Source organism: Corylus avellana, chromosome ca2 (assembly GCF_901000735.1).
Source record: "Corylus avellana chromosome ca2, CavTom2PMs-1.0".
Classification (NCBI taxonomy): Eukaryota; Viridiplantae; Streptophyta; class Magnoliopsida; order Fagales; family Betulaceae; genus Corylus; species Corylus avellana.
Window position 1 is genome coordinate 26,993,840 of NC_081542.1, and position 23,882 is coordinate 27,017,721.

At 37.4% G+C, this 23,882-nt stretch overlaps 2 protein-coding genes across 4 annotated transcripts; one reads left to right on the forward strand and one right to left on the reverse strand.

Annotated features, from left to right (window-relative positions):
• The first annotated feature begins 255 nt into the window (after positions 1-255).
• Positions 256-5,142, forward strand: LOC132173114 (uncharacterized). Of its 3 annotated transcripts, none has more exons than XM_059584692.1 (6): positions 256-402; positions 1,554-1,722; positions 1,906-2,583; positions 3,349-3,796; positions 3,938-4,019; positions 4,634-5,142. In XM_059584692.1, the coding sequence occupies exons 1-6, from the start codon at positions 373-375 to the stop codon at positions 4,838-4,840; spliced, it is 1,614 nt and encodes a 537-aa protein (XP_059440675.1). In that variant the 5' UTR covers positions 256-372; the 3' UTR covers positions 4,841-5,142. The 3 variants fall into 3 exon arrangements, with proteins under 3 accessions (XP_059440675.1, XP_059440676.1, XP_059440677.1); XM_059584693.1 differs by having other exon boundaries at positions 3,370-3,796; XM_059584694.1 differs by lacking the exon at positions 4,634-5,142 and having other exon boundaries at positions 3,349-3,791.
• Positions 5,143-14,242: 9,100 nt separating this feature from the next.
• LOC132168435 (auxin response factor 6) lies at positions 14,243-22,348 on the reverse strand. Its single transcript, XM_059579417.1, has 14 exons — positions 21,280-22,348; positions 20,631-20,743; positions 19,386-19,484; positions 19,246-19,302; positions 19,008-19,163; positions 18,824-18,908; positions 18,411-18,501; positions 17,746-17,910; positions 17,545-17,667; positions 16,946-17,021; positions 16,650-16,797; positions 15,252-16,456; positions 14,919-15,109; positions 14,243-14,739 (listed from the first exon to the last, which is right to left on the reverse strand). Exons 1-14 carry the CDS (start codon positions 21,320-21,322, stop codon positions 14,541-14,543), a joined length of 2,751 nt encoding a protein of 916 aa, XP_059435400.1. The 5' UTR covers positions 21,323-22,348; the 3' UTR covers positions 14,243-14,540.
• Between the last annotated feature and the right edge of the window lie 1,534 nt (positions 22,349-23,882).

The window sequence follows — 23,882 nt, forward strand, 5'->3', positions numbered from 1 at the left end:
TGGAAACTACGCCGACCTCAAAATTTAAAAAGGTAGGCGAGAAGTTGAAGCATAGAACCCCACCCAGAACCAGCCAGATCTTGCCAGATCATATGGGACCCATTAGAAGCGGAGGCCGATCATGACGTGGCGAGATCAGAGCTGGGTACAGAAAGTTCTATACTTCAGAGGAGGCCCACTGGATCGCGATCCAGTGGGAACACAAACACAGACACACAACTTTGTCAGTATGTAAGACTAGAAAAACACCTCAAAACAGAGTCTCTGAAACGTCTTCACCTCCCCATCTGCAAAGCAATCTCTATAATTTCCTTTCTTTGCGAAATTTTTCAGAGAGAGAGAGAGGGAGAGAGAGAGAGAGAGAGAGATCTAATGGAGTACGAGAGGATACACAAAGTTCAGGTACGGCATGTTCTTGCACCCAAAGAACAAAGATCAAACACCCATGTCCTATTTTTCTGTGTTCTTGGGAATTATGAACGTGTGTGTGTGTGTGTTTTTTTTCCCTTATTCTTTTCAAATTGAAAGTGCGTTTTTTTAACTTGGGTTTTTGATAAATTTGTCTGTCATTGTTATACAATGAAGGGTGGACGGGAAATTGTTGAATATTGGCCTAAAACATTACATTTGTTGCACACTTGTACTTGGTTTGGTCTTGAAATGGTTTTGCAGAACATGTATTATTATTATCATTATTATAGTTTTCAAATTTTCATCAGTTTCTTGAAAGGTAGGAACTTTTGGAGTGTTGGTGTTACTCAAAATTGTTCTTGGTATTTGGAGGAAAATCCTCAAGTTAAGGACTATTGCTTAAAGTTTCCTTAAATTTGAGGTTGGGAATGGGGAAAGTATTCGTATGTGGATGGATAATTGGCATCCTGATGGAATTTTAATTGATAAGTTTGGGTATAGAGTTGTCTATGATGCTCAAAGAAGGTTGGAGGCCAAATTGTCTACTGTTTTGAAAAATCCGGTACTGGAGGCCTGCCAGATCTGAATCTTTGGTGGATATTCAAGTTAGACTACCGGAGGTTAACAAGGGTTGATATGATAAACCGGTTTTTATTTTTTGTGCTATAAAACATGTTATTCATAAAAAAAAAATGATTGAATTTTTCCATTTCGGACTGTTATGGAGTTTTGTTGTGTTGGATTGAATTCTACATAATATTGGATTTTGTTCTGTTTTTCACTTTCTGTAAGTTTATTGTGAGTGGAATGGTTAATGTTGTCATGATTTTTTTCTTAAGCTTTCTTTTATATCTGCAGACCGGATAGGTTTGGTAACACAAAAAAGAAACGAACAAAAAAAAAAAAAAAAAGATTTTGGACATACCTGATTTTTGCTTTATATTCGTTTGCCAACTATTACTCTGCTTTTCCTCAGAAGTAAGCCACAAGAATCCCCATTTGGTGTTTGTTTGGGAATGAAATTGGTTTAAGTAATTACTGGGTTTGAAATGAATTATTGAAAGTTGAAAGGCTTTGGGATTTGACAGGTTATAATACTTTGTTTCTTATTTGTAGACTAATACTTTGTTTCTTATTTGTAGACTGGTATAATTTCTCCAAGTAAACTGAGGATGAAGCTCATGGGGCCTCACCATAAAAAAAAGGATGGATCAAACAGTAACTCTGCCAGAACTTCTCCTTCCAAGCTTGAGGATACCGAATTTGTGAGGAACGGCTTGTTAGCGTCCAACAATGGAGATTTTGATGAAGGTTTGCAACTTTTATTCTTCCTTATTTTTTTTTGTTGGTAATCGGATAGACTATTTTTGCACTAGAGCACTAATATATACCAAGTTCACTCAGCTTGGTGTAGTAGCTGTTAATTGTTGTTTATAAATAGGGTTTTATATGCAATATCTAAAATTTGTATTGATTTGGATATATGCCATCTAGTTACATCTCCCAACTTAGAAGTTCTGCCGATCAAGCTACCCAGTGAAGCAGTCTTAAACCAGACTTTTTGCCAGCAGAAAGAGTCATTGCAGAAGGAAAATGGCGAAATGGGTCGCCTTAAAGTGCAACAGTTTTCAAAGTGTGAAAGTGCTAATTCAAGTGCAATTCATCCTATGAGAATCATGGAAGATGAAAATCTTGATTATGATAGCAATGCTAGCTCATCTAGCTTTGAGTTTCATAAAGGAGAGAGATCAGTACACAATCCGTTCACAAGATCGCTTTCAAGACCCATGCCATCTAAGTGGAATGATGCAGAGAAATGGATAATGAATAGGCAAAATGCACCTGTTCATTATTCTAAAAAGAATTCCTCACAAAACCAAACAAACCGGCTGCCAATGACAAATATTGTTAGGGTTGCTCCAGAATCTGCTAGTTATGATCACAAGTTAATGATTAGCAGAACAGCAGAGACAAAGAGGGTTGATTTCTGTCAACCTGCGTTACATATGGGGCATGAAAAGTTCTCTTTTGTCCCTTCTGGGAGTCACCCTGTTTCAGATCAAGCACATGGGGGGAATGCATTAACCAATCTATGTCCTCTAAGTGAGGATTTGAAGGGAGTTGATCACAGTGATTTATCCAGCACAGAATGTTCGACAGAAAATATGACAGGTATATGAGAGCCTTCATTGTGCTTTACATTAAATGATAGGTTCAGAATTTAGAAACTCATAAAGATGCTGATGTGCTTTTAGATGTCTCTTGCTTTTGACAAATGCCACCTGATAGTGCTTCTATGAATGGTGTTTCTCTTAGTATATGCAGGACAAACTACATTTCTGCACTAAAATCTTGTTTGCTATACACTGCATGTTTTTTCATGTGCATAAGGTGATAATTTATGTAACATTCAAACAGCTTAAAGATTCTCTATATGGGAAAAAAGTTATTAACAACTTAAGTTGGTAGGAAGTTTAGGAATCTGGGTCTGGTCCCAAACATTGCTCTACAAACAATGCGAAGAATCATGGAACAGAGGATGGATCATGTAGGTTGGATCCGGTCACATTGATGTGGTGGTTTAACAATAGAGCCTGTCTAGTGATCTTAATTTAGACTTAAATTTTAGTTCTACGGATTTGGCGATATATGGTGAATGATATAACATGGTGAATGATATCAAACTTTCGAGTGGTAATAATATTTTTATATGTATCTTCTATCAACTTCCTTACTTCTTTCTCTTCCACTCATGTTTTTCTCCCTAGTTGACATACTCAACATGTATGGCAGAGAAAGAGTTTGATCAATTTTGTCTAGTCAACTATATGGCTATTAGATAACAGTGCCTTTGTCAAAATGCAATTGAATTCATGGTTCCTTTGCAATGATTTATTCGAATGGACGATTTGATGATTTGATGACCTAATTATGCAGGCACTCCTGCGATAAGATCAGTCTCAATGAGAGACATGGGAACAGAAATGACCCCTGTCCCAAGTCAAGAGCCTTCAAGGACAGCTACTCCTGTAGGAGCAACAACTCCACTCCGCAGCCCCACTTCCTCGATCCCATCTACTCCCCGAAGAGGGGCACCTGCTTCCACGCCTGTGGAGAACACCACTGATGATGAATCACAGATTCGAACAGAAAAAAGCAAAAAAGAATTGTCCGGGGAAGAATTGAAGCTCAAGACAAGAAGAGAAATTGTAGCCCTTGGTGTCCAGCTAGGTAAGATGAATATTGCTGAATGGGCAAGTAAAGATGAGCATGAAAAGAAAAAACCTTGTGCTGAAACTATTAATATGGAGGATTATGAGCGGATTGAATTTGAGACACGCGCGGCTGCATGGGAGGAAGTTGAAAAATCAAAACATATGGCAAGGTTTCTTCAATGACCCACATACTTTTTAATACCAGATCACAATTATTTTGAAAATACATGCTGCATGTGTATTTGCTTGTATATGCTATCTTATTATGTTCTGCCGCCAGAATTTGACAAGAGGATGTTAAATATCGTTAGGTTTAAGCGTGAAGAAATAAGAATCGAGGCATGGGAAAGTCAGCAGAAGGCAAAACTAGAAGCAGAGATGCGGAGAATAGAGGTATTGAAATTCTTTCTCCTCGAGTATATTTACTCAGCATAAATGCTTTATCATGTAGTCTAAGACCTTAACCTGCATTCTTGTTGGATGGTAATGTAATGGGATCAGAAATTGGTTATTTATCGAACTAATATTTATCATGGTTATCTAAAAATAGGAAATAAAATCACTGTGCTTTGGGAAAAAAAAAAAAATTTAAGTCCCCAACTTCACTCCATGCAATTAATCTTGTCATATTTCTCTGATGGGGTATAGTTTTGAACTTGGACAACTGAACAGTCACTCTCATGTCAAGCAAGTAGTTTGTTTTAACTTTATAGTCAACTATAACTTGTGCTGTTGTCAAACCTTAAGACAGATTTACTGATCAACAGAAAAGGAAAGAAAGAAAAAAGAGAAACTGAGACAGATTTGATTCAATCATTGCCTATCCTTTAATGTAACCAAACCCCTTAGAACACCCATGACAGATTGGTTGCTAGGCCCTCCACCTTTGAAAGGAGGAGAGTACCCGTCAACTAGAAAGCCCGTGTCATTCATCGATTAATTGGAATAGTAATCTCTCATTGAACATGCTTTTTAGACTCTAAAGTGTGAAGTATAACAATTTTCAGTACCAAGTTGAACAAATGAGAGCCCAAGCTCAAGTGAAGATGGTGAAGAAGATTGCAATGGCAAGTCAAAGATCAGAAAATAAACGGGCTGCTGCGGAAGCCAGAAGAAATCGCGAGGCAGAAAGAACTGCAGCACAAGCAGAATATATTCGGCAAACAGGGCGGTTGCCATCCACACATTACATCTGTTGTGGTTGGCTATCATAAACCGGATGCAACGGATAAAGGAAATGCTTCATATAGTGGCTTTGCCGAAGTGGCCTCCCTCTTGTAGTCTGTTTCGGAAAGAATTCTTGACCTAGAGAGTGTTGTTCTGTTTGTTTATCAGCCTTGTATTTACTAGTCAACCTCATTGTGTAAGTTGTTATATGAAGAAAATTTGCAATTTATGCGTTAAAGTTTAGTCATGGAATTGTTCATAGTTATCCATGTAAGGAGTCATATCTATATCACTCCATACTACCATATGATGATGATTACCTAATGAAATCAGAAAGGGTTCTGCTGCTCTCGCATCTCATGATGCATCATGGATTTTGGTCTTTACAGGTTCAAAACTCACGGGGATAAGGTAAATCATTGATAAGCAAATAAACTGCTACCAATCAATCAATTAATGCTGAAAATATGCATGTACTTAAAAGAGAAGGGAATACAAGCTCATTGGAGCAGGGTGAATGGATTTTGCCCCAAAACAAGTACTCAGCATTTGGGGATTGTTTGAGGTCTTCATTTCTTACTGTTTAGTGACCGAGTGCAGTTTCATCGGCTAGGGCACAAAGTAAGGGGCCTTCAGAACAAATGAACCAAGGGCTCTAAGCTTCCTAAGCATCGAGTGAGGGCCTTGGGAGTAAATCAACCAAAAAGCCTCCTCGGTGTGGGTACTGAAAGAGGAGCCTTGAGAGTAATTCGACTAAGGAATTTGGGCATCCATGATGTGGGCACCAAGTGAGGGGCCTTGAGAGTAAATCGACCGAGCCTCCTCGGCACGAATTCCGAGAGAGAAGCCTAGGGAGCAAATAAACTAATTGAGCCTCTTTGGTGTGGGTAGTGACCGAGGGGCCATGGAAGTATATCAACTGACAAGCCTCTTTGGCATGTGTACTGAGAGAGGGACCTCGGAAGTAAATCAACTAAGGAGTCCCCTTGGCATGGGTACTAAGAGGGGCCTCATGAGTAAATCAATCTAGGAGCCTCCTTGGCATGGGTAAAGAGTGAGTAACCTCGGAAGCAAATAGACCAAGGGCTTGGAGCCTCCTCAGCGTGGGTATCGAGAGAGGAGCATCATGAGTAAATTGACCAAGGGCTTTGAAGCTCCTCTAGGTGGGTATCGAGTGAGGAGCTTGAGGACTAAATCGACCGAGGAGCCTCCTCGGTGTGGGTATCAAGTGAGGAGCCTAGGAAGTAAATCCACCGAAGAGTCTCCTTGGCATGTGTACCAAGAAGGGGACTTCGGGAGTAAATCAATCTAGGAGCCTCTTCAACATGGGTAAAGAGTGAGTGACCTTGGGAGTAAATCGACCAAGGGCTTTGAGCCTCCTTGGCGTTAGGAGTCTCGGGAGTAAATTGACTATGGGCTTTGAGCTTTCTCGGGGTAGGTACTAATTGAAGGGCCTTAGGAGTAAATTGATTGACAAGCCTCCTCAGCGTGGGTATCGAGTGAGGGGCGATGGGAGTAAATCGATTGAAGAGCCTCCTCCTCGGCGTGGGTTCCAAGAGAGGGTCCTTGGGAGTAAATTGATCAAGGGCTTTGAGCCTCCTTGGTGTGGTACCAATAAGGGGCCTTGGAAGTAAATTGATTGAAGAGCCTCCTTGGCATGGGTAGCGAGTGAAGGGCCTCGCGAGTAAATCGCCAGGAGCCTCCTCAGTGTGGGTACCAAGAGGGGCCTCAAGAGTAAATCAACAAAGGGCCTTGAGCCTCCTTGGCATGAGTGTTGAGTGAGGGGCCTTGGGAGTAAATCAACCCAAGAGCCTCCTCAACTTATGTATTGGGGCCTTAAGTGTAAATCAACCAAGGACCTTCCTTGACATGAGTGTCGGAAGTAGGGCCTCAAGAGTAAATCGACCCAATAGTCTTCTCGGTGTGGGCCCTGAGAGAGGGGTTGTGGGAGTAAATAGACGAAGGGCTTTGAGCCTCCTCGGCATGGGTATCGAGTGAGAGGCCTTGGGAGTAAATTGACCAAAGAACCTCCTCGGCGTGGATACCGAGAAAAGGGCGTCTGGAGTAAATTGACCAAGGGCTTTGAGCCTCTTCAATATGGCTACCGACTAAGGGGCCTTGGTAGTAAATCAATTGAACAGCCTCCTCAGTGTGGGTACCGAGACCTCGAGACTAAATCTACCAAGGGCTTTGAGCCTCCTTGGTGTGGATACAAACTAAGGGGACTTGGGAGCAAATGGACCAAAGAGCATCCTTGGTGTTGGTACCGAGGGAGTGGCCTCAAGAGTAAATCAACCAAGGAGTTTCCTCGGCATAGGTACTAAGAGAAAGGCCTTGAGAGTAAATCGACCAAAGGCTTTGAGCGTTCTCGATGCTGGTACCTAGTGAGGGGACTTGTGAGTAAATTGATTGAATGACATCCTCGGTGTGTGTATTGAGAGTAAATTGATCGAAGAGCCTACTTGGTGTGGGTACTGAGAGAGGGCCCTCGTAGGGTGGGCGCTGATCGAGGGCTTGGATGCACAAGGTGGCGACCTATGGCAATGGAGATCTGTCAGCCGGCACATGTGACTTTCCAACGGGGAAGTTGTTTATTGTAGAAACACAAGATAAACAAAGATATGTAGCAGATTTAAGCCATAAAACTTGTAACTTATGAACTATTGTACATAATTAGTAATAGAATTAGCCATTCCATTTGATAAGATTATAACACATTATCATGATAATCTATCTTGATCATGTGTAGTAGCGGAAAACCACACCTCCCGAGAAGGGAAGCAACCCTGTTTGAGCGGAGGTCGTTGCCCCTATCAAAGGAAGGCTATCCCTCAAAGTGAGGGTTGGCCGCTCATAGAGAGGGGAAGCAACCACTCTGTGAGGGGACGTTGCTCTTTATAGGAGAGGGGTTGCCATCCCTTGTCTGGCTAGGGGCGATCCCATTACCAATTAGGGGTGGTTGGCCATCCACCACCTCTCTTTTTTTTTTTTCTTTTTTTTTTTATTTATTTATTTATTATTATTATTTTTTTTTATTTAGAGTATATTGATAATTTAAATTAATTATGCCACTTTACAAGTATAGTTAATACATGAAGCGTCAAAAGAGAATCACATAACATTAATTGATTGGTCTGATGTGGTATACCATTAATTAATTCAACGGTAGGTTAATGAAGGGATCTAATTTATACCATAAGAAAAATTAAAGACGTAATTTTCGGAATTGAAAACGGAGAGTTTAAATTAAAATCACATGAAAACCTAAGATTTAAGTTTGATTTTTAACTTTACTCTAAGTAATTGGTATAAGGTTGGAAGGAAGGTCCCTCCAAGCTCTCTTACTAGTTCTTTCATGTATACATGAAAATGATAAGACTTTACAAAACAAAATAAAACTTCCACCTTTAGCAAAGTAATTGACTGATACTAAAATATATACTCAACTCACAGAAGTCGTATCCAGACAGCTTAAATTGTCTTCAGGAATCATTAATTCTTACAACTTGTTCTGTCCTTGTCCATGTCTTTAGTTGATTTTGCATCACTATTATCCTCTATAAGAGTTTCAGTGCATGTCCTTTTATTCTTAAAATTAACAACTCTAAACAAAAAAAAAAAGCAAGGGAAGGAGTGATCATAAAGGTTGCCATATCTATAAATGATTGAGAATGAGACAAAAATAAATTGGGTCCTTTAGTTTTATTTAGAATATAATTAGTTTTATTTATGTTATCAGTCTTACTTGTAATTCAATAATGGGCTTGACCCAAACTCAGTCTATTAGGGTTAGGGTTTAATCTCTTAGGCTATTTAAGCATAATGTTACATTGTAATAAACAGATTATGATGAATAAAAAAGGTACGTTCTCTTTGGTGTGCGGTTCTTATTCTCTTTTGGTGGCGAGACTCTATCAAAACCAATGACTCTCGTTCAACTCCTTTCTCTTCGTATTTATCTCTTTTGTTGGCAAATTCCTACCGTCCTGCGTCAATAAATCTATGGAATAAACCAATAAACAATCACATTTTTTTTTTGTTTTATTACTGTTGGATGGTACAGATGAACATTGCACTATCCACCACCAACCAACCAAGTAGAATAAATATGCAGAAGTGTAGCAATGAGCAGATTCTCTAGCACAACCATTGTAGAGTGTAAGTCATAGATAAGATCCTACAAGTCATCTCTAGGAAAATCACTCAAATTAATATCCTAGAATTTCAATTTCCTGGAGCAAACTTCCAACCTACGGAATGTATCAGCCCCCCTCCCTTTTTTAATTTTTAATTTTTTTAGTGTTGGGAATTGGGCCGTAGAGAAAGTTCAAATGGGCTGAAGAGAAAGTCCTAAAGGTCACCGAGACCCGAAAAATTGAGCCCAATTCCTATGCAACGGATCCACCCTGATTGTTCGGATTCATTGTTAAAGGAATTCTCGGGAACCCAATATCAATAAACTCAGGAATCCGGTACTGCAACTTACCACAATTGTTCGAGGCTAAGGCACAATCTTTAATCTAACGCTCAACTTTCAGGATTCTCAGGATCATGCCAATCTCGAGAATTAGGAGATCGTATCTGATGCTAACTATCACATCCTTCTATATAAGAGGCCTTCATTCACATAAAAATGGTCAACTTTTTGTAATTTGAGTTGTGATTATTATTCAAAAAATATTACTAATTTAGGCATCAGAGCTATCTCCCTCCGGCACCTCCCGACAAACTCTTTTGTCTAATTTTTTGCATTTTGCAGATACCCATTTATATTCACTCTATTTGAAAACTGTTCTAACATTTAACAAGTAGAATATATATAGCAGCTTTTACAAAACAGGCGATCGAAAAATGTTTAGGTTCAAAGCATCCTATCTCTAAAAAGTTTATACATGAGATGCTATGATTTCCACTCTAACTCGTATATGGCATTCTGTCCTCAAAATCATTCGTGCAAAACATGCATTATTAACGGAGACATGCTTTGTTGATTTAGTACATGTTATGATGTTTGTTGTCTCAAAAGCGAGTTTTACCTGAAATTTGTATAATAACTAATAATTTTATTAAAAAACAAAAAACCGAATTAAGGCCGATAAACTACTGAGGACAGGTTTTTGGGGTCAGATCACCCTTAGGGGATCACATGCATGCAGGCAAACGTTTTTCCCATTGTATTATCTTCAACTGGAGCTAATCTAGTACTTCTTGCAGTGGCATATTTGTTGTGTTGTGCTCATCGCATGTCGGCTTATTTAGGAACTATATATAACTAACAGTTCTTAATCATGATATACCTCATTAGCTAGGTTGTACTATGTATTCATGTGGTCGGAATTTTAGCCAGCAGGGACTATATATATATATATACCTTTTCTTTTTTTTTTCTTTTTTTTTTTTTTCAGTCAAATCTATTCCTTATAAATTAAGAAAAAATAACGACTAACATATGTCCGAGAGACCTGTGACATGTATATATATCTTCTTTACATCTCTTTTTCTATTGGTTTATTTTTTTATTTTTTTATTTTTTTTTATTTTTTAATAATAAAAAAAAAATGTAAAAACATTGTTACGGATAAAATTCACAATGGGTCATAGTAAGATGATTAATGACTTGTATAATGACAAATCCCAATGCACCGCTCACACAATATATCTACGTACAGGCCCAAGCCATGGCTTAACCAACACTATTCACTAAACAAAAGAAAGATTTTTCAGATTGAGAATCAAATCTTTGGGAGTGGAGTGTTTTAATATTAATATGCAACCAAACTTGAAATTTGTTTTTACTGAGTTTAAAAGTTCACACCCCGATACAACTCCAACCTCGCAATCTCCAGCTAGACTCTCAAGGCAAGTTTTAGAGCCTACATTAATAAACAAAGTAGTCAAAGTTGGCATTCATCAACTTAGCTGATTCATATTAGGGTTGGAATTTTTTTTTTTTTTTTGGGTATGATTTGCGAATTTAGCACGGGATTAATAGGTTAGGTTTTGGTATAATCGAGTTTGGGCATACTTAAAATTAACTCGTTTAATAAATTGATCAATTTCAGGTCAACCTACTTAAGCAATGGTTGAATCATTTTTTTTTTCTTTTAACGAAACCCTAATGCATTGGCGGGATGGGTCGAATGGGTTATTCATTTTTTGAGTTAGTTTTCAAATAGTGGGTCCAACATGCATGCCGTGTTTGGGTCAACCTAGCACGACTTGTTTAATAAATTGGTTGTGCGGGTTAATTCGGTTTGGGTCAACCCAACATGCATTGTTTATCAAACGAATCATATCTCACCTACTTATTTAAATGAGTCATGTCAGTCGAGTTGAGAGATCTAGTCCATTTAATTAAATAGATCGTATTAGGATTAACCTTAATGGGTTGGTGGGTTGGTCAACCTGACATACCAATCTAGATTGTTAGCCCTAGATCCTAGTAATTAATAGACCAACATAATTCACACACATTTTCTTCATTTGGCTTAGCGATTTCAAAACGCATTTAAGCATTTGATAAAATTTAGAGAAAAAATATGTTTCTTCAATTGAACCTATAAAACAGTTCGATCCCTCTTGGATTTTTACACGTTTTTAATCTGCCATTTTTTTTTCAAATGCACACTCTTGAACAAATACACATTCTTCGATTTTGTTTAAAAACATGAATTGACAGTGGAATCACGAGGCCACTGTTTAATTAAACAAGAAAGAAGATGGTTTCTTTATCATCATGTTACATGCTTGATAGAGAGCATGGGGTCCCCTAAAAAAATATGAAAGTAAAGTTGAAGAAAATGTGGCCTACCATGGGGTCACCATTACTTTATATATTGGGTAGTATTATTGATGATAGATAGTGCCCTACCATGTCACCATTCCATCCATCAAAAAGCTTGTATTTTATGCTCAAACCCCACAACATGCATCAAAAAGCTTGTATTTTATGCTCAAACCCCACAACATGCATCAAAAAAATACAAACCATTTCACCTTCACACAGTGGGTAACCCCACAGGTGATGGGTGAGATCTCAACTAATTATATAACTTTTTCTTCCCAAATGGGTTGAAAACTATCCTCCTTGAAAAAAACGAAAAAAGGAAGATTATATGAGATGATCAAATGCCATCATGGATGGATGACACGTGCCTGATCACCTGTCCACTCTGCCGACATCACACTGGCCCCATGCATTAAGGCCACATCGGGGGGGATCCCTACAAAATATATTACGTAACCTCTCTGTACCCTACAAATAATTGCAATTCAATTTGAAGTTCTCTTTTTTTTTCTTGTTTTTCTCTTTCTTTCTTTTTTTTTTTTTTTTTTTTTAAATACTTTTGATCTACCGCACAAAAGTATATATATATATATATTATTGTTTTAGCATTTACCATACTTTCAAAATATTATTATTATTATTATTATTATTATTTAGTTTTATGGTAAGTCATTCAAAAAATTTAAATGATATAACATTATTTATACTAATAAATACAACAGTATTTAATCATAATGATGAAGAGAGCCCCTTTTATTAGGATAAGGTGCAAAATTTATTTTTACGGCCTTAGATAGAAATTTGACACATAAAGTAAAAATACCAAATACAATGGAGATGAAAACGTCATATTTTTAATTCAAATCAATCCCATTAACTTTTTTATTGATTCTAACCCAACACCCACTACTCATCACTAAACCCTCACCCACCTTTGAGCCCTTAACAACAGAGTCTCCAAAAGCAATCAAGACGGTAAATCCGGTGATTTTATTAATGGGTATTTCATGTATGAGTTATTTTGTTAAGAGAAAGAAAATTATTTGGTATGAATGCTTTTATATATATATATATTGTGTTTCAAGCTAAAATGTTAGCTTCTTATTAGAGGGTGCTAAACATCTAATTTGCACAACTTAATTGAAGTTATTCTTAACGATGAAATGTCTTTTCTTTAGAGAGGTTGTCGCACTCCTTTGTACAAACTTTTCCTTGTCTTAATCACTAGATCTTTGCGGTTAATCAATTTTGAGGCAAAATGAATTAGGCAGTATTATTGTTGCTAATCTCAACTTTATCCAAATAGATGATGATTTGTCAAAGTGATAGAACCTTTGGCTTTTCCTTAAACAAAAACATTCTTTTGTCTTGTCATGGAGTCATTCGCTTGCTAAGCTTAAGCATCTCTTATTCATCGGCTAAGAGCGGAAAAAACAACTTTGAAACAGTCAAACGGAAAAGGATTGGTTGGAAAAAACTTTAATTAATTATTTAATTAAGAGAAATACTAATTTTCTATCTCCCATTCATCTCCTCTCCGATTCATCTCTATCCATTAAAATTCATTATTGAATATGTATATAACAGTAATCTAACACATTAAATATTTAATTGAAATTGAGAGAACTATCATTTTAAATTACTCATTATTTCATAAAGTAATGGTAAAAATTATATTTTTATCTCAAAATTATTTTGCAACGCTGATATGACAATTCTAATTAACCCTTAAATCAGTCATGGTTAAAAACAAAACAAAAATCAAGAATTAATTGTGACCGTCGTAAAAACATTGAAAGATTAAAATATTGTATATAACAGTAATCTTAAATCATTTTTTTCTTATCAACTTGAAATTTTGAAATATGTGATAATTTAACATAATAAATTCGAACTTTGTTTTTGTCACTCGCTTTCTATTTCATCATTAAAATATCACTTATTAAGAAATAGTTTGCACCAACTCATATGTTAAAAAAAATTGTTAGAATATTAATTTAAATATTCTACATTTTCAGCCCGAATTATTAAAAGAACATTTAAACCCACACAAAAAATATAAAATAAAATAAAAAAACATATATATTAAAACATTATTGAAATTCAAGCAATTTGAAGAAAATATCATTCAACTTGCTCTATAAGTGATAAGTATCGTCTCTCACATGTTTTTTTTTAATATTCTAAAAATGTTGAATGACATTTGTTCCTTACTATATAGTATGAAGAAAATTTCCTTCAAACTGGTTTGAAAAAAATTTGTATCCTACAGTTTAAACTCTAAAAATAAATAATCACAAGCAGTATTCTATTCCAAATGCTTAGGCCAATAGAAAAAAGTGAATTTCCTATAAAATCAGAAGAAATAAGCATGTGCGAGAGAGAGAGAGAGAGAGAGATGATAGAATCATAGAAGGATAGAGTGGGGGCAGGAGAGACTAATAAAATGATGAATCCAAAGCAAGCATGGGGCTTGTATAGGTTTGTTTTCCAACACTTGAAAACCTAACAACAACCGCCAAGGTTGTTATAGAATTAATGGAAACACAGTTGCAGCTTTCCATACCTATCTGGAATAGAGACCCATCACATGTGCACAAAGCCATTCACAAAACACCAGGACATGTCAAAAGTTAAACTCAACAACATCAACATCAACATCATTTGCTAAGAAACATCCTTAAACATATAGATTTGCAAGATTTATAAAAACAAATACTCTCTAATCTTGACAAACATTATCTCCTAATATATATATTATGTATAGTAGCTAGTATATGTATTCCAAAAGCTTAGAAACTTGAAAGTAAACGATATAATTACAGTATATTAAGCTTATAAGAAGCTAGAATTAAGCACCCTTCCAGGACGACCCTCATAAGGTTGGAAAAGATGGCAAATACCATAGAAGAAGAAGAAGAAGAAGCAGAGAATGGTGTTCTTAATGGTTAAATAGTTCATCAGTACTCGAGAGATCCCACAGAGGTTATCCCACTGTTTAAATTTCTCGAGTCCTGCCGGCTTGTGTAGTCATCACAGCTGCTACTGGAAAGCCTCTGAATTGGTACAGAGTTCAAAAGCTCAAGACCTCGCTTGCCCATTTGCTGCACTTCTTGTGGTGACAGTATTTTGATGCACCACACACTGTTTACAAACTCCCTGGAGTCAAAAGCATCAACACATGTAAGACGACCATCAACCATCTCATTTCATCAAGTTGGTTTTGTATTTCAATTCATTTTGATTTCAGATGGAAATAACAGCCTAAAAGCCAAAAATTACCATTCCCAAGATAATTTAACAGACTTATATAGCACACAAGAGAGATGGAAACTCACGGCCAGGGGTCGTCACCGAGGAGAAGAACATCATTCTCCCGGTCAACAAATACAAGCTGCCAGCCTGATCTCAGGGGGTCCTCCAACTCGCCTTCAAGGCCAAACATGCGAGCTAACTCACCACGCAACTCATGGTAGCTACTAAATTTGGTGATATCCAGTGATCTCCCGAAGGACCCTGACTTGTAAACCTGAGAACATTTACAATATTCAGACCAGAGACAAGACAGAATGCGTAAGGCCGCTATTATAGATCGCATATATAATAGAAGGAATATAATTGAAAACAACAATTCATTGCATAAACAACATAAACCAAAAAAGACAGCCCACCTTAACAAAGGTTCTGGTTGGTGGATTTAATTGGCCCACGTTTTCTGGAGACTGCAGAAAACCAGATTCATCAATGCAACTGGAAGGTGTCATTGCTGGATTAAGTGAGACATCGTTGCCTGCAGTACTCATATAATTAGAAGAAGGGAAGGGTATGGTTGTGGATTCGCTCTCACTGCCAACTCCCCTAAGACCTGACATCCCATTCTGCATTAGAAGAGACGAGGGATCTATATTAACACCAAATAGGAGATGGCTATGAGGGTCAGTGCTCCCTTCTTGGTCTAGTGAGTACTCCCTGCCAGGAAAGGGTGGCAAGGAAATAGAATTTGGAGAGATATTAGTCTGGGGTTGTCCCAACTTTTCCACCTGAGGCAGAACACACTGAGAAGCTCCAGAAGAAAGAAGAGGTTCGACTGCAGCTCGCTTTGATGGCCAGCCAGCAGATTGCATCAATGGGATACTTCTTGGAAGGTTGAGCAGGTGGGATGATTCATCCTGGGGAAACGAACCCAAAAGACTATGTAGAGGAGAAACAATAGGGCTGGTCACAGGATTCCCATTTGAATCAGAAAAACTCTGTTGTTGGCATAGTGAAGGGATTGCTTGTAAGGATGGTGACTGGGATTGAGAGGATGAAGCAAACTGAGACATCGTAGAGACAGCACATGACATCTGTCGATGGTCAACCAGTGGTTGTTGCTGCTGTTGTTGTTGTTGTTGTTGATGTTGTTGCTGCTGCTGCTGCTGCTGCTGTTGCTGCTGTTGGTTATTGAACGAATGCTGATGCTGCAATTGTTGCTGAAGAAGCTGCGCTTGAGCTTGAGCTTGAGCCTGAGAATGAGATTGATGCTGGTATTCTTGAACACCTTGTAGAAAGGCCTGTTGAGATTGAGACTGCTGCACCATCTGGGGCTGCACCAAAGCGGCAGACCTACTCTGGAGATTCTGCTGTTGCTGGAATTGAAGAAGGGATGTAGGTAGCGGTTTGGTAGGATCTACAGCTCTCATCTCCTGAAGTGCCGCAGCAGCCATAGCTTGGTACATGTCAGTCTGCAAACCAAGCATGGAAGCATCAAGCCTTGGTTGCATCCATGGCGTGACCCCAATTCCCTGAAAGTTCATGGATTGGATTCCACGATCTCCATTATCTCCTCGGAGCCACATAAGAGGAGAATTAATTCCCAGATCATCATCCTTGATTCCTGCAGGGAAAAAGAACAACAAAAGATAAATTAGATAAATGAAATGAGAGTTGAAACTTAGCTTTGATGGTCAAATGGAGTGTGCGGGGGATCGGAGGGGTAGGAAGTAGAAAACGGGACCTTGAAACTACCATAGGATGTCAGTATATAGTTATTTTGCATGTACAGTCCTAGGTAGGAGAGACAAGCATACCATGGAAAGATGGAAGTCCCGGTGGCCAAGGTCGCTTAAGCCTGAGAGGAAATGGAGATGGATACATTGGGAACGTTGTCAGTGGTTCAATCTCCCATAGTGATACTCTTGGCTGCCTCTCACCAGCTGTGGATTCATCCCAGCCAACCTGCAATAATCAAGTCAAAGAAACTCTCAATTTTATCCATTCATCTAGGATGGAGAATCAGTCCGAAAGAAACTTAATCTAGACGAGGCAATGTTTCTATCAACCAACTTGCCAATGCAAAATAGAAAAATATTTGTTCTCAACAAACCTTGACAGAGCGCCAATGTGAATTTGACCACCGAACAGGATCTAAGTCGCTTATGCCAGTTATCGTACCCATGTACCTGTATAATATACAAGGGTCAGTCTATGTTTTCATATCTATCGTCTAAGAAAAAAGCTCATTGTTAAAGAGAAGAATAAACTAAACAAAATGAAGAAATCAATTTATTAACCATTAAGGTTACATAAGATCTCAACCAAAAGTATAGCAGTAAATTCCATGCCTATTGAAATCAAACCATAATTTACCCATAGAGCATTGTGATTATATTGAAAAACTAAATTAATATTCATTCCATTATTCCCTATCTGTTCATGGATTTTGTGTGCTAAACATCAACTGCTTAATATTTTGTGTGCTAAACATCAACAGCTTAATATTCATTCCATTATTCCCTATTTGTTCATGGATTTTGTGTGCTAAACATCAACTGCTTAATATTTTCACCCTTGTCCAGTAAGCAAGGCACACTCTTGGGAATCCTTAATGTACCAAAAACTTCCTATTAATTTTACTTTGTAATATTCTATTTCAAAGACAAAGGCAAAGACATAGGAATTAACAAGAACTGGTTTGATACATACCGCCGGACACTTGATTCTTCTGTTTCGAACAGCATCCTAAAGCGCATGCCAACAGAAACACGAGTATGATAGACTGCTTTGACATACTTGGCCAGTGGTATCACAAACTCCGACGGGCTAGCCCTGAATAAAAGTTGATGTGATTTGGAGGAAGAAGACAATTCAAAATTTTTAATTTCTACCACCTATGAAGAATTGTACCTTGGGTTATAGAATATGGTGAAACGGCTGTTTGTTGCAGCCGCATGGGCTGCAGCAGCAAGAAGACCCAAGTGCATGCTGTCACTGGATAAAACTGATGAAGGCATCACAGTTTGTGGCCGATTAGCACGCCGGATACCAAGAAGTAATTGATTCTTTTCATTCCTGATGAAGGAAAAGACGTCAGTCTGAGCATAAAAAAAAATAATAATAATTCATAGTTATACAAGTTCAAATAACATTAAACAGCCAAGATGATGAAAGTGTCAAAGAAGTTGCAATCTCCATGCCTGCATTACGCACACAGTACATAATGCAAGTACTGGAAACTATTCTCAGAAAGTCCATCAAGGGAAATTTCAGCTCAAAATCAGCTTGATGGCATATGACTAAACATATCATATAATTGCCTTATGTTTAAACCTATTGCCATATATTTGCCGACACTATCCGGGTGAAATTAATAACTTACATAGCTTGGATCACCCAGATAAGTTTTTCAGGCCACATGAGTATCAATGTACACAAATATAACAGATGGAGGGGGAAAATGCAATAGAAAAAAAGAAAGAAAAAGAAACAATTATGTCAGGTCCTGATCCAAGTACAAAATCTGTGATCTTAACAGAGAACAGTCACTCTTGGGGGATTAGCAAACTGCCTACCATATAAAAAGCACCGAATCGCCAGCAACAAGTCTTTTAGCACTAACAAATACACTCCATCCTGTTGTTAGGAGGTGCCTCTTGGGCTGGCCTGCATAAAGAAAAGGAAATTATTTTTTAGAGTGTTTATTGTAATTTGAAAGTCTATAGAGAGTACACCACTACCTATCATTATACACAATAAACACCCTTAATTAGCTGGAAAAGTACAGCGAAATTCTTGACAGGAGGCTATTATGGATTTTAATCTAATTCTCAACCATCTACTGCATTTCTTCTTGCAGGATTTTGAACAGAATTTCCAATATTCAGGAAAAAAAAAAAAAACAGAATTTCCAAAGAAAAAAAAATTGAAAACAAAATCATAAATAAAAAAATCAGTATTTTTCACAATGGTCGTCCTAAAAGCTCACCACGAAATATATGTCTAAATTTCCATTCATTATCATGTAGATCCCTTGCAATTAACTCTTGAGCCGGAGGCTGCTGTGAGAAGTCCTGCAGGTCAGAAGTATGATGTTAGAAACAACGTAAGAGATTGTGAACCACAGGAGAATAAAAAATGTGTGATCTAAATCGATGGTGAAACAAATTTACCAGTGGAGGAAACACTTTTTCAGCTGCTCGGCGAGGAACAGAGAAACCTCCATGAGTGCTTGTGTCACTGGCTGTCAAGGTTTTACAAAAATAATTTGTTGGCTGTTTGCTGGGGCTGCCCAACTCTGCTGGGAGGTAGGCATCCTTCTGCTCTTGCTGCAATTAAGGTCATTATAAATATGTGACGCAATCAATAAGACCAAAAGATCAAAATGCCAATCAATACACAGTAGCATACCGGATTCAGTGGTTGTAAGGTCATCTGAGCGTATACTTCATCTGTCTCAACATCTGCCTGAAGTTCACAAATTTGGAGCCATTAGGCACCGGCCTCTACAAAAATTTGGAAACTCGAACCAACAAAACTACAAGTCTTACATGCATGGTCACATTGTGAAGTTGACAGACAAGTTGCGGAGGTAAACTTGGGTAGTTAGGAATATGGGCATCAACTTCCTTGTTGGTTGATGCAGCAACCTGCATTGAAGCATTGAGATACAATTTAGATATGTAGGAAGGTCATGACTTATTATATCTCATTTCAATGTGTATAGATCATTCGACTATTAAGATGCACCAATGAATGTACATGCTGTTATCAAGTACAAATCAATTACTAGGAAAAGAAAACAATGCGGGGTTGAATTTGACGTTAGCTCCAGAGAAAGGGAAAACAGACCAGTAGGAGTGGCAGAGGGAGAAGAGACGGCTTTTCGAACCCTCCCTTGATAGTGATGTATAACTATATTTTTGCCCCCATTATTTACATGCAGCCAGCTCTACATTTTTTAGCCCCTTCATACTGATTTTAAATTTATGAGACCCCAGTATTTACACATGGCCTCTCTTGGTTTTTCAACCATAGCTTTTTCATTCTTTTGGTTGCTCCACATAATTTAAATATAATCCCTCCCAACATTACAAACACTAACTTTTAAGTTAATTATGCTTTTGCAATTCTTCTTAAACTCTCTTTAAAGCTAAAAGGTAGCAATTAATGTGACAATAAATTATAAACTTACAACTACTATATCAGTGTGAGACGTTTGTCAATCAATACTCAATAGCCAATATGTAAGCACCCATAATGCTCATTAATTGCAAACTCTCAACATGTAAACAAGGTGAATCAACATGGAAAATATCACCTTGCCTCTTGATCGTTACTCATCCTAGCATTTCTCATATTGTTGTATTGTTTAGCCCCCCTATGGAAAAAATTTCTGCCTCCCAACACTGAGCAGAAGCATTGATAGATAAACAAACGAGAGAGAGAGAGAGAGAGAGAGAGAGAGAGAGATGTATATGCTTATATATTCATACTCAAAATGGCAATCTCCAACCAAAAACACATAAGAAGAGAGGGAGGGGGAGGAAACAGAAAACTTTTAAATCTCAAGCATATATATATAGATTTCTTGTCCTCTTTGAATACTGTATACTGTATAGGTCACAATCAGTATATACATCTGAAAGGAGAGATGGGGAAAAGAAAAGAAAAGAAAATAAAAAATACATATAAAATGGATCACACAACCGCACTTTCCTTGCCAGAAAGCAAAGAGCATACATTCATGATTCAATTTTTATTTCAAAAACACAAGTAAATCCGGATATACTAACCTGCTCACTATGGCCCTGGGGGAAATAAACAACGCGGCTTCCAACAGCCGGCAGTGAAACAAGAGGACCCGCACAAGCATGCCAAAGCTCTGAATTTAGAACTCTCTTCTCCACTGCAAATCGTTTCAGTGACACAAAGTTTGATGAAGAATAGGCGTAAATGTAAAATTTGGAAATTAGACCCTCTCCAATTAAATACACCAATTCTTTCTCAGAACTATTTAAGGAATATTCCGTTAGGAAATTAAGTTACTAAATCAAGGCTACGACATAAAACAAAACCCCAAAGGGACAGGAAACAGACAGAAACTCAGCAAGACGCAGCCAAATTAACCTTCTGGTTGCTCAGAACGTGGATGAGAGAAAGCAGTGAATACTAAGTTTCATGCAGTTTCGGGGTCCAAGAAAGGAAAAAAGAAAAAAAAGAGAGAGAGAGAAACAAAAACTTAATCAAAAGTGGAATTATCAGCCATCTTCGATCTTCGACATTTCTTATGTTCTATCCTTTTCTTACTCTTTCTCAGAAACCAGTGAGCCCCCATTGACATCCCAACTTCATAAAAACTGAATTTTCCAAGAAAAATTTGGTGAGAGAGAGAGAGAGAGAGAGAAAAGAAACACCAAATCTGTAAGAAAATGTTTAGCATACCTTCTTGGTGCTGAGGACTAAAACCAGCTGAAGAGAGCCTCATTTCTGCAGATATTCCTGAAGTTGTTCAAAACTCAAACTTGAGCCAGTAACTAAATTATCCGAACCCACTCTTGAAGCAAATCTTCTGAGCAACAAATTACCCCCAAAGAAACCCAGAAACCACTGAATAATCTTTTTCTTCGGCTCCTGCTCGTTCACTGCAAAAGACCATTTCTTTTACCTTTCCTCCCCTTTAAGCCAAAGCACAGGAAAGAGTACACGGCTGAAACAAAAATTATAGATTATGAAGCTTCATGCAAAGGAACCCAGAAAAAACCCACTCCCGAATCTTCAACCGAAACCGGTTCCACTACAAAGAACAATCGATTTCAGCCTCATCCGCTCCTTACTGTCCTCACCCCCAACCCCCAAAGATTCCAACTTCCAATCAAAAACTTCATGCTACAATCTTCAGCAACTAATTAAACCTCAACATTTACACAAAAGCTTGCCTCCACAGCTCGAGAGTCGGCTGATTCCACTACCCAATAAACCCAATCTCAGAGAAGAACTATTTTGGGCACAAAGCCAAGAAAACCCACAACACAAAGCAGCTAAATATGGCACAGAGAGACCAGATCTCAGCCTGAATGCCTCAAAGCTGGCTACACAATGAGCCCCACAAGGGACCAGATCCCAATACAGAACAAAACCCAGTTGAGAGCTACACAAAAACAGCCAGAACAAGCATTTTCAGAGCAGACTGAAGCTACTAGATAATGAACTCATCACTGTTCCAAACATGCATACGCACAGGTGTATTAAATATTGACTGAAATAGTTTTGGCTGTGTTTCTACTAATGGAAATGGAGAACTGCTGAATCTTGTGGTGGTGGTGGTAGTGGTACTACTACTAGTCCTCTACTGCTACTACTACTACTTGGTGCCTCTGCTATCACTATTGCTTTACCACTTCCTCTCCATCTCTCTCTCCTTGTTTTCTCTCCCTTCTCCAATCAATCAACATACAACCGCCATTATTTCTCGCTGTCTTTTTTATACCAGGGAAAAAGAGAAGCAAAGACCCAATAGAGAGAGAGAGAGTGTCAGATTTTTTTTTATAGACACAGAAGATTTTGCATTTTTTTTTCCTTTTTTTTTTTTTTCCCAGTGACTTTTCGTTCTCATTCCAGAGTTTCAGGTCATACAGAAAACACATAAATAAAAAAGCCTCTGTATTCAGCAATTTTTACTAAACTACCATCATCTAAGTTCTTCGGCTTTCCTTTTCCTTTTTTTTTTTAATTTTTTTTTAAAATTGATAAATATTAAAAGAGTGGTGCATTATTTCATGAGTGTTTTGTTAAGAAAAAGAAAAGTGTCGTAATTAGTTTGAATTTGACATGCATGAAATGATTAGGAAGCACTGTATGCACTGTGGTGATGGCTGTTGTTCCAACTTGCAACTTGCTACTCATGCATGTAAAGATGGGCCACCTCGGAGACTCCAACTCACTTGTGTTCAACCATTTTCCCTCTACCTTCCATCACCCACCTTCCTTTTTTACTCCTAGGTAATTTTGATGCCCAATTAATTGAAGATCATGCCTCTCTCCCTCTCTCTCTCTCTTTCTCTCTCCCCCTTCAAATGTTATGAGATGCTTAGTGGCAATTTATATTCTCACGTTACTTATAATTCGATTCAGTTAAACTTTTTAATTTTAAATTATTAATTTTTTATTAAATTTGTGTCTGATTTTTATTAGTTCTAAATTTTGCATGTCGGGTTTAAATTGAGTCGAGACATATATAGGTCAACTTTATCTCAATATATTTAATTAAACAAGTAAGACACATCGATTCTAATTCACTAATTTCGTATTGAATTTGCATGTTATGTAAAAAATTGTCAGTTTAAAATGTAGATAACTTTGAAGGGCAGCGATGTGTAATTCCGTTAATTTTATTGATGAAAGATAAATGAAAGTACCATATCTGTATTTACCCATAAAAAATGTACTATTTATGATACAAAATAAAACTTAAGCTCATAAACCAAAAGGGTATTTAACAAGAAAAAATAAAAATTATGCAGATCATGGGATTAGAAATTTATAAGAAATTCTTTATTAAAAAAAAGAAAGAAGAAGGAGAAGTTGGGGTGGGCACCTCTGATCATGGGTTGATTCAAATTTAAATAAATGATATTTGAAAGGGATATGATTTCAATGATTCACTTTGCAAGAGTGGAAAAGGTATAGCCACGTCCAGCATTTCCTCTTAGAGAGTCTTTCTTTTGACTTTAACCTTTTCTATTCTTGATATATGATTCGGCCATTAAATTGATAAAAATAGAGGGAGAACCTACTTTGAGGATCAATGGAGAAGAACATGCAAAAGGATTACAAATATTTAGTAGACTCTTTTATATAATTATAGTAATGTGACAGTAAATATTAGCTATTAATTTTTATTTTTATAAGTCCTTATTAATTTAAAAGTTGATTTTTACTTCTACATCATCATAATTGTATATATGTTGTATAAAAATCTACTAAATAGCATTAGAATTGAATCATCTCTAATTCATTTAAACTAAATAATATCTAGTTAGTTATAT

What these genes read in the sequence shown, in the direction of transcription:
- LOC132173114 (XM_059584692.1), top strand. Translation starts at nt 373, where the DNA reads ATGGAGTACGAGAGGATACACAAAGTTCAG. An exon ending in AGAGGATACACAAAGTTCAG is followed by an intron (nt 403 to 1,553) that starts GTACGGCATGTT and finishes TCTTATTTGTAG; the next exon opens with ACTGGTATAATTTCTCCAAG. An exon ending in CAATGGAGATTTTGATGAAG is followed by an intron (nt 1,723 to 1,905) that starts GTTTGCAACTTT and finishes TATGCCATCTAG; the next exon opens with TTACATCTCCCAACTTAGAA.
- LOC132168435 (XM_059579417.1), bottom strand. Translation starts at nt 21,322, where the DNA reads ATGAGGCTCTCTTCAGCTGGTTTTAGTCCTCAGCACCAAGAAG. An exon ending in TTCACAATGTGACCATGCAT is followed by an intron (nt 19,303 to 19,385) that starts GTAAGACTTGTA and finishes TGTGAACTTCAG; the next exon opens with GCAGATGTTGAGACAGATGA. An exon ending in GAAGAATCAAGTGTCCGGCG is followed by an intron (nt 17,022 to 17,544) that starts GTATGTATCAAA and finishes TATATTATACAG; the next exon opens with GTACATGGGTACGATAACTG.